Source organism: Saccostrea cucullata, unplaced genomic scaffold, assembly GCF_032062105.1.
Source record: "Saccostrea cucullata isolate Sc308-1 unplaced genomic scaffold, CSIRO_AGI_Scuc_v1 ctg14553, whole genome shotgun sequence".
Classification (NCBI taxonomy): domain Eukaryota; kingdom Metazoa; phylum Mollusca; class Bivalvia; order Ostreida; family Ostreidae; genus Saccostrea; species Saccostrea cuccullata.
In genome coordinates this window covers 1-14,435 of record NW_026919064.1, presented here as the reverse complement: position 1 = coordinate 14,435, position 14,435 = coordinate 1, and the positions used below count along the sequence as shown (strand labels likewise).

Genomic DNA, 14,435 nt, shown 5'->3' with positions numbered 1-14,435 from the left:
CAAGGGAATATTGAAGTATCGGTGGAGTCAATCATTCAAAATGTTAATCCTTCCATTCTTATGAAGATATGACCATTTGAAAAATTGATCTTTGTATGTGTAGGAAATTTCCGGCAGCATCTTGAACATGTTATTCTCTTTTTAGACATTTTCCTGTCTGCACACTTAATTATTACGTAGTGCAGTGCTCCATGACGCTCAATGACGTTCCGATTTTTGGCTGTGTTTTTACGCGTTGATCATTTATAAACGGCTATAAAACAGTCATATACCCTACAATTTAATTCAAAATTTCTCCAAGTGTTGTTCCCTGTATACTTTAGCGGCAGATTAAATATCATAAATTTCTTTGCGCTACAATTGTGCAATTTTTAATTTTAATAAAGAGTCTTATAGATGTAAACGCGCCAAAATGTAGCATGCTCCGTGAAGCAAGATTTATCAAAATAAAAATGCTGTATTTTTTTTCAATAATCACAGGAGAGCACCAAATTCTTGTATATTTATTGAAAAAAAGGTTAAGATTTTATCTGGAAAGTTTGACCGGTTTCGTGGAAATAGCGCGCTCTCAATAGAACTTGTCCGCGAACTTTTCTAACAAAAGTAAAGTCAGAATTGGTATAATAAAACACTTATTTACTGACTATTCGGACAATAGCAAGTTTATCGTCCCCCTCCTTGGGGGACGATAAACTTACTATTGTCCTCATAGCCAGTAAATAAGTGTATAATACCGTCTAGAAATTTTAGGACATCTTGTAAGGATATCAATTAAATCACACAGCTATAAATATATGTCTCACCTAAGCATATTGTAACAACAACTTTTAAATCAGTATACTCGATTCTGATTAAACTCAGGTAAAACTAAACTGTGACTAGTAAATCCAATAAAACATTGTTTTTCTATCATAAAAAGTTAAAAACGTAGAAAAGAACTATACTTATACAATGAGGTCCTTTTCACCAGAGTATCTCAGCCAAAAGATTCACGTTTAGAATAAATAACTTTAGAAAGAGTTAGTGTTACAATCGCGCATTCAAAGATTTAGGGACAATATTAAAACCATATATCCTTCTGCATTTATTAATCCAGAAGTATAAAAAAGAATTAGATAACATGATCAATACGTACAGGTACCTGCTTACAAAGCAGGTAACAAGATTGTTTTCGTTTGTAAGGCTCATTATATGAATTGTATTTCATCAGAACTTGGATTATTTCTACAAGTGGTAATCCAACTTATACTCATAGTTCCCTTTCTAAGAAAGAAATTCTTCAAAAGCATATGTTAGTTATGATTTTCTTTACAGCTGTATATCTCAAACATCCAAAATAAATTTGAATTAGCACATCTATTTTGGTTTCCAAAACTTCATAAAAATCCTTTCAAACAAAGATACATAGAGGGATTCCAGGAAATATTAATCAAGCCCATTTCTTTACTCCCGACTTAAAACTTTACACAGCAAAATATATTTGAGAAGTTGTGTAAATCTTAAGTAGATACATTTTTAAAAAAAAAAAAAAAAAATCATGAAATCACAAGATTTTACCAAAACTTACGACCTTTTAACACTATAAACAACCATTCCCAACGATAAATTGAAGTCCAGGCTTTTGAATTCATTGACAACTGATTTTCCAATAAAAATAAAACTCGTAAATTTTCTAACCTTATCATTGGTCAATTGCAATATTACTTTGTTAAAAATATTCTAATTTTACACACACGTACTTTGAAGTTGACACAAAAAAGATGCTTTAGTGGTTGGGTCCTCCAATATTCTATTAGAATTCTCATTGGTAACAATTTCGACCGGTTATAAGCAGACTTATTTTTATATTTATATGAAGCAGATGGTACAATTGATGTGGCCTCCAACTCGACATTTAGGTATATCGATGACCTATTGTCAATTAAAATTGCCATTTAAAAAAAATGTTTGGTTGCCCTCTTCCGACCGCCTGGAAAGTAAAAATTCTTTTTACTTTCCAGGAGACGGGGTTTTTTTCTTTTCATTTCTCTTATTTCGTCATTAAATGATTTGATTTTTTCTGCAGAAAAGATCTTTCCACCTACCCACTGATCGAATACTAGTAATTTTACCCTGAGTCCTGAGATGCCAAGTTAACATTATCATAAAGATTGTCTGACTGAAGTTTTCATATCCATTGTTAGTTAATTATTTACACACTGAATTTTTAGATATATTCCAATAATAACAGGGAGATCACATCGAATGTGACCAGTCGGCAGAGAATATTCACTCTTCCATGGGATCTAAACCCAAATCTGGTGTTTTTGGAGGTCCGTGATTGCTGTGCTCAAATGTTGTATTGTTTTATAAAAATTAAAGCTTGAATATTGCTTATTATCTCCATATACATGTATTTCATTTACATATATTAATATCTCCATGAACTCCATAATGAGCCCACCAGAGCCCATAAATTTTAGTCTCAAGATGTCCACCCGGCTTGATGTAATTAAGTGCTTGCAGGTCATCCACAATCCGGGCGCGGCGGGTCGTCTAAATTATGTTTGTCAAATAGAGTTTAAGAAAGTCTGACACTTTGCCACGCCACTTTAACGGTAGTCGAAACCAAACAGAGAGTGGTTCTAAAATTCTTTGTTTGAAAATGGCAAGCGTATTGAGAACTTTTTTTTTAGACACCAGAAAACTGGCTAGTAAAGTTGATTATGGATATTACCAAGAAGGGTATTTATAACCGCCACGTTATATGAAAGAATTAACTGCTTAAGCAACCAACTCTTAAGTGTGAAAAATATGACCCTGTCTTGCATTCATTTTATATAAAATGGTAATCTATATTTAGGAATATCAGATTCGAAAGAAAGGTATGCTCAGCCGTCAATCTTTTTTTTTGATATACTTGTATTATGAGTACGAATACTGTTCCATTTTTTCCACCTTTTACATAAATGGTTCGATGACTTACATAATATCTTTACACCACACATCTTTTCAGAAGCTTGTAAATTTAAACATAAAAACGTTCCTTGAAATAAAAGATATATTTTTCAGAGACCACTATTGGATGAAACGCAATATAATTATAATTTTATTTATTGTGATATATTGACCACAATCTACGTAAAATATATAATTTGATTTTTAATGTAGAATTGGTACGTGCAAAAATATCCATCTGCCGTTAAATGTAACATCGGGAGGAAGCTATTCTCGTATAAAGTTTTACTTTATTTATTAGAGCGCAAAATCCACAAGGAAAGAGATTTGTTGATTCAAATTTTTAAAAAAGAGTTCTTGAAATATACCATAGCTTTCATTTAATTTAATTACTAGATATGAACTAAACAAACCCTCAGGCTTATGTAAGTTTTGTAAATCGTATTTAACAAAATATGGTTTAGATATATCATCGCATATACATGTCATGAGTTTACTACATCTAGATACACTATTGAATTTAAAGTATCCCCGGAATGAAGATTTTTGTTTTTCTCTGTCACGTTCAAATCACCAAGAGGTTCGACAATGTCATGATATGGATGGTTTCTTTCAGAGGCATTATATTCTGATGTTAACTCTAGAACAGGGTCCAGATAATCTGCACTTGTATCCTGTGTAGGGGGACTGACGTCTATGACGTCTGTATACGTGTGTAAGGGCACCTGCTCCTTCGGAATCAGATAGGAATCTCCACTACATCCAGATTGAGCGGCACTCGTTAAACTGTTTTCTTCTTGATTGGATATCAAAGGATTATCTGATATATCTTGATATTCCCGACCAGATATCTCGGATATATGAATAATCGTTTTGTATTTATTCGTTTTCTTTGAGCAAAAAGATTCGTCTTTAAAATCATTAGAGTTTAAAATACCGTCATTGATTTCTGCGTATGTCTCTTCAATTTGTTTATGTTCAGTCAGAAGTTTAACTCGGTTCTGCCTGTACTGTAATATCTGCTTGTAACCAACTTGAATGATAAGAATAACTAGACATAGAGTTATTACCCCACCCACTACAATTATTGTTTTGTTAATATTATTTTTCTCCCTTACAACATAAGGCGTAGATATAGTGATCGAAATTGAATGATGGTTGATAGTTTTCTGGGAAGTGATTTCGGTTGTAATTATTGTTTTATTTTGATTTTTCACAGAATATGTCTCTTTGTCATAGGAGGAGGATGGTGTTTGGAATCGTTTTGATGATGTGTCAAAGGTTGATATTTCTAAAAGCAAAAAGAACGAAAGTCTGAACAACATTCATTATAAGATAATGTTGCAGAATTCAACATGTTCCATGCTTTTTGGACGTTTTTGCTAAATTATTGGATTTTCTTTTATCTTATACCTTATAAATCAATAAGCTGAAAGTTACCTAATCTTTGACACCCTTTTATATGGTGACATTCAAATTCATCACACACGGTACACTTATGTGTGCACAAATCTCCGTAAAAACCTTGTGGACAGATTGTTAAACATTTCTTCCCGAAATATCCTGGTGGGCATGCTGAAAGAATTTGTTTGAAAATGAGAAACAATATTCAAATTACTAGTTAAATTCATTAATGTAACGAAAAAAATATATTAAAAACTTAAAAAACAATGCAAAACAGATAAAGAGATCCAGAAACAAAGATACTCGAAAAGAATTGAGCTAAAACTATTGGCATAGAAATATTCAGAATACTCACGAATGCATTGATTATTATAGATTATAGAAATCAGACAAGACAAGATATTAAAAGAATACAGACAGAAAAGGAATTCAATGTTTCATTTAATAAGATATACTGACCTTTCAGTACACCCGTATTGTGTGAGAATTGAAAATAAAAGAACAATTGACTCCATTAAAGTTATATGTCATAGTTTGTAAAGAACCTATACCGAAAATGTTTTAAATTCATGAGACGATAATTAATTCCGCTTGTAAAAGGAAATGAAGTTTGTGTGCCCAAAAAAGGAGATCATGAGAAATAGATGTGTTAATGACCAGGTGTTTATTATTCAGGTACCTGTATCTGTATTTTGTAAACTGTCTGCCTTTTAGGGTCAAAGGAATATGTTAAGCTTTAATTTAAAGGCACAAAAAACTAATATAATGAAATTATAAAAAGATAACGAATTTTAATATTCAATATCAAAAGTCCATAAAATAATACAAAATAGGAGCAAGCAAAAATGAGGATGAGAAAAATAACACTGCCGCTGGTCACACTTTTTAAATGTGTTCCTTATCATGTCTATGGGAAATAATGAGAAAATCCGTCGTCCATTCACTGTGTAAATAAAATGAACATATAATTTTAGTATAAAAAACGTTAAAATTAAATGAATTTGACTCAATGATCAATTGTATTTGCTTACTAGGTCATTTTATCGACCATAGAAATTTAAGAAATGATGACTTTATGAGATTGGTGATATTCTTGTTTCATCAACTTGTTTGTCAATAATTTACCTCGTTTTAGAAAAAGTTCATACGTAAAACATGCTCTAAAATAAATTATCCCAACAAGTGTTTTCTTCTTTTCACATATGATTTTGGACAGATTCTGCTTCATTTGAATACAAAAATAGGTCTGCTTATAATGGAGCGCAATAATTACCCATGGGAATTCCAATACATTGTTGGACAATAACCTGGTCCCCAAAACCAAATATGAATTCAATAACGTTTTATATACATCGGGTTGAAATTCGACTTTTGAAAAATGACTGCTGCTTTGGCACAGGCGGCGCACTGAACTGTGATCAAATGTTTTGATTCTGAATTCACTCTTACAGAAATGTACAAGTCATAAATGTTTGGTAGACATGGAAATGTTTCTATGGTCCTTAGTATTTAAAATGACTGAGAGGATTTCTCTGTTTGTGAATAATGAAAACGAAAAAAAAAATACTGGCCTGAGAATTGGGCAAGAATGACTTTGTGCAACTGCATTAGAGAAGACAGACGAAAAACCCGTAGAAATAGAGAGTTTTCAAAATATTTTTTTTTTTACACCTGTACATGTATATAATTTGTATTCATATTTTAATGTTTAAACATGTCAGAATAATTAAGATATTTCACATTTATTTCTATAATAATTTTATTTAAAGAGAATTTGATTCTGAAAATTGGAAATATTGTTATTGAAAGTCCAAAACACGAACCGTTGACATTAGTCTTTTTTGACGTTGCAGACCAGCCGTTGCTCCATGTAAAAGAATGATAAATCCGTCAAATCTTATGCAATGAATTGTTTTCAAGTAAGCATGATAAAACTCGTAATTTATCTACCAAGAAGACGCTTTATCAACCCAGAAAATTTTATAAAGAACATTAATTTCTTTAAAAGATTTAGGCCCAGTCTAAGGAATTTGGGAGGTCCCTCGTAAGATTAAAAATGTTTGTCTATCCTGTATGTTACTTGAGACCATTGATGCCGTCATTAGAATTTCTATTTGACCAGACTGATACAAATTAGTAAGGATCTATTTATCATAATTTTGATAAGAAAAATTAGAACAAATAATTAAACAGTCTTTTAAATTCATTTATTCGTTCGTTACATCAAGATAGATATTAGTTTCGTCCATCCGATTTACACACTGCGGTAATGCAATATCATTATACTGTGTAGAACTGTGACTTGAGTCAGAGTGCCCATGCTCAGAAGAAGGCACATGTATTTCAAAAACAGGGCTTAAATAATTATTGCTACCACTTGGCCCCCTTGCCCTCATATCTTCACCATTAGAGTCTATAACAGGAGTATATGTGTGGAGGGAAGCATTTTCATTTGGTGATACATAGGATTCTCCACTGCTGTCGGAATGAAGTGTTCCTCCCGATCGAGTCTCCTCGGGTATCTGTATTTCTTGAATCTCACGATATCCCCGTCCAGGTACCTCTGGCACACGGTTTAATATATTGTATTTTGTTTTCTCTTTAGAACCATCATTGCATTTTCTTGTGTTCACATCAATGTCAGTTATTTCTTGATATGTTTCTTCAGTGTGATCTTGTTTTGAAGATAAACGCCGTTTTTTCCTCTTACATTGTAATATTTGTTTGTACCCAACTTGAATGATAAGTATGAGCAAACATAATGTTATAGCACCACCCACCGCAATAATAACAGTATTATTATTGTTATTATCACCGCTAACAGATGGGGTGATTAAACGAGTGGAAATTGAAAATTGTTTTAAAGTGGATCGAGGAATTTCTGTAGTAAAAGGTGGTCTATCTGCAGATTTCCTTGTGGAGTTTTCTCTGTACGTAGAAAGGAGAGAAGTTGTATGGTCAACTTGTGAAGATATCACAAGAGTTGAGATTGCTGAAATAAAAGGTAGAATTTGTAGCACAGAAAACGACAATTACTACATTAAAAAAAGAGGCATAAGAAATTGAAATAAAAATTAAAGCTGACATGAATTCTTAAATACGCAACATTTTCATCTATGTACGACTTGTTTCATACCAACTATAGCCGTATTCCGCCATATTTCTTTCAGATACCTTGTCTCATTGTAACGATGTATACCCCAATGCGCTCGTTACACTTGAATGATTTTTTGGATTGGGTATCGACTTGTGCACATCTCCGATGGTAAAGCATATGAGAACACATGAGGTGATCAAGACATTTAAAAAGCAAAATAAACAACATAATAATCATATTTTTGATTGATTATTGATTTGAATCAAAAGAAAAAAAATGCAAGTTTGGAAGAGAAATTTAGATGCATGAGTACGTATTTTTTACAGTGCGCCAATTTATGCAGAATAAACTTGAAATGAAAAGCAGTAAAATTTGCAAACACATTTTGAAATTATATCATTTGAATGGAACAAAACAACCAACGTCTTTGATTTGCAGGTCCTATGCAATTGATGCATATCGAGAAAACGCCTCGAACGCTGTAAACGTACCCATACCTGGTAATAAGGTTACTGCATCGGTTCGAAGATGTGCACAAGTCAAGTGAAATACACCCTGAATTCCATTTATTGAAATATGCATCACAAAAAAGAAATAAACTCCATAAAAGCTCAATAGTAAACACACTGTCATTACTCCGTACACACTAGCACGACGATACACTTAGTCCGTGCTGATCAGATTTTGGTCAGGGAAAATATCAAAAGTGGAAAGAGAAGTTATTTGGTATTTGCGCGGCTGAAAGGGGAGGGGGGGGGGGAATTATAACTGATGTTCATAAGCGATAAGTGTGAATTGTTTATCTACATGTAGTTCTAATATACATTCTAGACAAAGTCATGTATATAGTCTGCAGTTGGTTTGCGTGGCAAAATTCATTTGTCAATTATAACTGATTATTTTAGTACTAATCTCAAATCTAAACAAAGTAATTTGATGTACGGCTATAATTTACTTCAAATCTTAAAAGCAATTAACCAGAATACAAATTTTTATGTGTACATCTATACATTCTTTAACACATACACACACGGAGAAAGGCCATCCCCTGTTCAGATTGATATTTAGGCATTTGATTTTTTGGACGGGGGGGGGGGGGGGTGGGGGCATACAAAAATAATTGACATGACCGTTATTTAAATATTCTTGGAAGACAGACATTTCTGCCGAATTCAGTTTTGAGATTTTTTTAAAATGTGTCACTCCGACCACAAAGTATGTGCATTTTGAGGAATGTAACTGTTTTATAATTATGTTGTTACAGGAAGTATTTCGAGATTTCAGTATCCCTGCCTGATAGTCTAGGTATTTTTTTTAATATATATAAATAATTTCTGTAGGTGAATTTGGGAGATAATTTTAAAAGCTAGGGTAGGGATACTTGACACTGGTTGAATACGGATAATTATTATTTATTCTTTTGTATATTGAACTCTCTCTCTCTCTCTCTCTCTGTAACCACCTCTCTCTCTTGGGGCAATGATAGGTATAAAATCCTACGCACTTTGTGCTGTACCATTTATTATGCCTTAGGACAGATCAAGGATTTTTTTCAGGCGGGATGTCGAAACTTCATAAATTGAATAATAATTTTACTTTGGAAAGGAAATTAACCCAAACGCCCAAATTGAAAGAGAAACTAGACGTACATGTATTATGAGCAATGAACTCACTAAATGATACCCCCTGCCTCCCATATGGTTATAATGGCAAAGTCCATATTTCGCTAAACCCATACGTGTCAGATCAAAAAGTAAATATGAGGTGCATAATGGTAATCTGTAATAAACTTAACATTCTTTGAAAGTTTCATTAAATTTCTCTAAGTGATGTAACAGGATTTGCGGATAAGAGATGGTTACCCCAAAGCGTAACAGACAGACGAACGGACATAACGATTACCTCCCACTTTCAGGCGGGGGATATAATAAACGTGAAATATAAATCACAGGAATGGGAACATTGGGAACTTTCTCGAATACCTTCTCAAACGTATCGAACTTGGACAACAGACAAGAGAATTTTTAAAAAGCTAGTTTTAGGTAGAATGTGGAATTCTCACGAGGAGTTTACTCTCTTCCTATATGCTTTTTCTAATAATCATTACTTATTTATGTCTAGAAATTTAATTTACATTAAATTCTATTTTCATTATCATTGTACCAAAGAATCAAACTCGTTTATTATACCCCACGCGTGAGGTTTAATGTTTTTGACCCGTCAGTCAGTCTTTTTTTTTTTTTTTTTTTTTTTTTGGTCAGCGCAACTTCTCATAAACCACTGTACAGAGTTTTGTCGAACTTTGCAGATATTTATAGGAGACAATGTGTGTGTAGATTTGCACATCACCAGGAAATTCCGAATTCTTTATTTTTCGGGAATTTCCGCACTTTTACATTTAGATTTTGGCCATATCTTGAATATAGAGGTGAGCAGTTTGTCAGCGCAACTCCTCATAAACCGCTGCACACAATTTCGTCAAACTTTGCAGATATTTAGGACACAGTGTGTATAGATGTGCATATTACAAGGAAATTACGATTCCTTTATTTTTTTCTGGGAATTTCAGCACTACTTCGACTTTTGGGGGAGCGTGGGGTATGTGAACGTGCTCACTTTTTCTTTCATAGTGCATAAAATTAAATAACTTTAAATCAAATTATATTAGGTCTAATAAAGCCAATACACAATATTTATTTGATAATAATTGATCATAAAGAAATCCAATCTGTTTCAGACGTTTTTCTTACATTATTTTTATGAGAGTGTTATGCATGTTTTATTACACCCCCCCCCCTTTATATCACGGGAAAATATCTTCAAAAGGTGAATGATTCGTAATAATGCCTGCTTTTTTTTAATGAATTTGATGAAGTTAAACCATGTACTTAATCGTAAATTTTATTTACAACATGTACAGACAAGAGTAATGTTTATTTTTGAAAAATTACTTGCATTTTTTTTTTCAATAAACCCCACTGAGCTTTCAACCTTTGATATTTTCCCTGACCAAATAAAATGATCGGCATGGGCCACGTGTGTCCAAGCATCTTTTACTGTTGAGTTAGCAATGGATTACATGACTTCTGAGATGCTTTTTTCAATAAAAGTAAAATAGGATAATTCTTTCGACATGTGCACATCCCTGTAACGATAGCAGTAGTCAGGTAAATGTTTTTATCACTGCGTTTGACGCGTTTTCTCGACCTGCATGGGTGTTTGATGTACATGTATTTATTCCGTGTTAGTTTATTTTCCATATTGCAGCAAATGCATTCAAAAATAATTTAATTCTCGGTATAGTTCTATTTTTTTGTTGAATTTTTACTTTTCAAACATGTATTTGGTCAGTTTATGGACTTCTAAAAACTTTGTTATCGGAGATGTGTACATGTCGACAGTCAGGCTAGAAAATCACTCAAGTGAAGCAATCGTACAAGGCTATATATAGCAGGTACAGGTGACCGAAAATTTTCAATTAAATATGGCGGAATCGAAGAAATATGGCGGACAAAGGCGTACAGGAATGTAGTAAGTCGTGCAAAGATGAAAAATGATGGCTTTTTAAGAGTTCATGTCAGCTTTAATCATACTTGGCTTCGCACAACCATAGACTGGATGGCATTCGGAAATTGAGCAAATTATGCATTCATTGCCACACAAATTCCCGTAACTTCCTTTTGGGCATGCGTTGATACAATTGTTTCCAAAGAATCCGGGGGGACAGGCTGATTGATGGAAGATACATTGATATAAGTTTCAAATTGGTTCATTTTCTCAGTAGTATGGGGATTAATGTTGCAACTGTTACAGAAAACATAAACTGAATAACAGGCTTTCTGAAAAAAAAGCATAACGGATATAGTTTCCTGTGAAACAGAAAAGTTGATATACCACTCATATGAAAAAAAACCCTAGGAAATTATTCATCTGTAATCCGCACTTCACAATTTGTTGAATGATTTAATCTAAATATGTCATAAAGAACATAAATTATTGTGAAAAATTAATGCATTAAAATTAAACAAAAATACTCACCCTCGCATTTATTGCCCACAAGATGATAGTTGTAACAACACTGGCCTGAAACGGGTCTGTAATAAGTTTATAATAAGATACATATAGTGTCAAATGATAATAATGAAATTCTTTTACACTGGAACATTATGAAAAACCATACCTTTCTGTACATTCACCATTTTTTGTTTGAGAAAACACCAGTATAAAGAGACCTATAAATGCAAAAACAAGCAGCTTATCACTTCGTGATCGGCACATTTTAATCAAAAATACGGAAATATTGTTCATGTCCTTCCTGAAGAGTCTTATTTCTATTGCTTATCATTATGAATTTTACTCTCCAAATACTGATTGGTTTCAAAAAGAGATATTTTTTTTTAAACTGGCAATACTTGATAAGTAAATCTATATATGGTTATATAAATGTAACTTCATTTTATCGACTTTCTGTAATATTGATATAAAATACTGAATGAAACGATACGTCTATGAAATCGAGGTATGTATGCTTCCTTCCCTATTATTTTGTTCCAAATAACGCTGCATAAATATAATTTTATGTCAGTTTTGATTATCATTAATCTTTCCAACATCTCAAAAGAATTTCAATGACCATAAGTATATTGCATGTTAAAACATCATAAAAATCCTTACAAACAAACATACATAACGGGTTCCAGTAACTGTTCTGTCAAGCCTCTTTTTAACTCCTCGCTAAAACCACATGTCCTTGTTGATAGGACCTCCGTCCACCACTACCTAAGCCACAGGTACTTGTGGACGGGACATCCCTCCCCCGATATTGAACCCCAGGGGTTTATATTATAAATTATATTTATTACACTTATTCATCTTACGTACCATGAGAGAAAAATCGTGAAACCCCCCAAGATAATCGTTCCACAAAAAATACCCCACTATACATTATCTCCTATAATGTATAGTGCGGTATTTTTTTTCAACTAGTCCCGATGTTAAATATCGGGGGTCCTGTCCACAAGTACATGTGACATGACTTAAATATTAAATATCTTTGATATATCGACGACGTATTGTCAATTAATAATGGTAATTTACCAATTGCTCCCCGTTAGCAGACCTATTTTTATATCCATATGAAGCAGAATTTGTGCAATATCTTATGCGTGAAAAGAAGAAAACACTTGCTGTGGCCTTAAGCTCGACATTTAGATAAGTATATCGACGACGTATTGTCAATTAATGATGGTAATTTCCATTCCTACGTCGATACGATATATCCTGGTGAGCTTGAGATAAAAGATACCACAGAGTCTGACACATCTGTTTCACACTTGGATATTTAACTTGAAAAAGACGGTAATGGTAATTTAACAACCAAGCTATATGATAAACGTGATTACTTTAACTTTTCTATAGTCAACTTCCCTTACTTATACAGCAATATACCTTCATCACCTGCATACGTAGTATATATATCTCAGTTGATTCGATACGCAAGAGCATGCTCTATGTATTAACAATTTCTAAAACGAGGTAAATTATTAACAAACTAGTTGATGAAACAAAAATATCAGCAGTCTCGTTTAAAGTCATCATTTTGTAAGTTTTATGGTCGATACAATGACCTTATAAGCAAATACAATTTATCATTGAGTCAAATGCTGACTGTTTTTCATACCAATAGTTAGTCCATTATTTATACACCAACGGACTTTACCTTTATTTCCCGATCATGAAAAGGAGCACACGGCGGGTGTTACCAGTCAGCAGGTGATGCTCACTCCTCAATGGCAACTGATTTTGTATTGTTTTATGGACTTTGATATTGAATACTGTTTGTTATCTCCATATCCTTCTTAAAAACATTCTGATTGTGCACATAGGTACTCTGAAGTTGACATCAAAAAGATGCTTGAGTTTCTGATTGACAATAAACATGTGGTGTTTGGTGACCAGGTCTTCCTACAATCAAATGGAATTTACCAATTTACATGTGTACCAGTTGCACCACGATATTAGCAGACCATTGTTTGTATCTTGTGAAGCAGAATTTCTTTTAACGTGTAAAAAAAATGATGTGGCCTTCAGCTCCACATTTAGTTACATCAGTCATAATTTCGTAAATTCTATGGTCGATACAACGGCCTTGTCGGCAAACATAATTTATCATTGAGTGATGCTGACTGATGTTTTCACAATAATTGTTAAACCATTTTTTACACATTGAATTGACGACGGATATTCCATAATGTTTTTATCATAACAAGGAGCACACGGCAGGTGTGACCAGTAGGCAGGGGATGCTCATACCTCCATGGCACCTGATCCCACCTTAATGTTTTAGAGGCCTGTGTTTGTTTGGCTCCTGATTTGTTTTGTTTAATGGACTGTTGAACTAAAATACAGTTTGTTATGTCTCCATATATGTCATAATGAAATTGTGTGAACTGTGTATGTCAGGGAAACCATTTTCTTTAGATGCAAAATAAAGAAATAAATATACATAAAAACAGTTATTGCTCTTCACAGAATGTTAAAAGAATGAATATTTGATTAAATAAAGAAAATATAATTCTTGGAGTTTTTTTTACTTAACACTATTTTTTATTACACCTATTGAAAAACATTCCTCCAAACGATATTTTTCTAATGGGAATGAATTGAAATTATCTACAGTTTTCACAAAAAGACACCACAGGAGGATGTATGTATATATTTACATATATGCATATATATATTGATTCCAAATGGAAGGTCGTGTCACACGGAATAGATGAGAAACAAAGCAGAACCCTTCCTTTTTAAAAGTCGACCACGTTATCAGTTTTTATATATAGATTGAACACAAAGATGAAGATCAAAGGGTTGATACTACTTTTCTGGTAAACATGGAAAAACTTGTCATTAGGAATAAACCTGTGAATGAAGAAAGCCGTAGCACTAACCACAAAAAGAATTTATGGCCAAAGTTTCGAAAGTGGATAAGACTAAATGT

At 33.0% G+C, this 14,435-nt stretch overlaps 2 protein-coding genes across 5 annotated transcripts; both read right to left on the bottom strand.

Annotated features, from left to right (window-relative positions):
- Positions 1-3,318: 3,318 nt before the first annotated feature.
- On the bottom strand, positions 3,319-4,537 carry LOC134278708 (uncharacterized; the record flags this gene model as incomplete). The annotated part of the gene is made up of 2 exons (XM_062761004.1): positions 3,319-4,228; positions 4,378-4,537. Coding segments are annotated over 2 exons (966 nt in total), but the record flags the coding sequence as incomplete, so codon positions are not given.
- A 1,999-nt stretch (positions 4,538-6,536) lies between these two features.
- On the bottom strand, positions 6,537-11,906 carry LOC134278684 (uncharacterized). 4 transcript variants are annotated; one of them, XR_009994504.1, is made up of 4 exons: positions 11,619-11,906; positions 11,477-11,532; positions 11,032-11,277; positions 6,537-7,333 (listed from the first exon to the last, which is right to left on the bottom strand). XR_009994504.1 is itself a non-coding variant. In XM_062760985.1 (4 exons), the coding sequence occupies exons 1-4, from the start codon at positions 11,744-11,746 to the stop codon at positions 6,549-6,551; spliced, it is 1,104 nt and encodes a 367-aa protein (XP_062616969.1). In that variant the 5' UTR covers positions 11,747-11,784; the 3' UTR covers positions 6,537-6,548. The 4 variants fall into 4 exon arrangements, 2 of the variants coding, with proteins under 2 accessions (XP_062616969.1, XP_062616974.1); XR_009994503.1 differs by having other exon boundaries at positions 11,032-11,242; positions 11,619-11,900; XM_062760985.1 differs by having other exon boundaries at positions 11,032-11,166; positions 11,619-11,784.
- Positions 11,907-14,435: the final 2,529 nt, after the last annotated feature.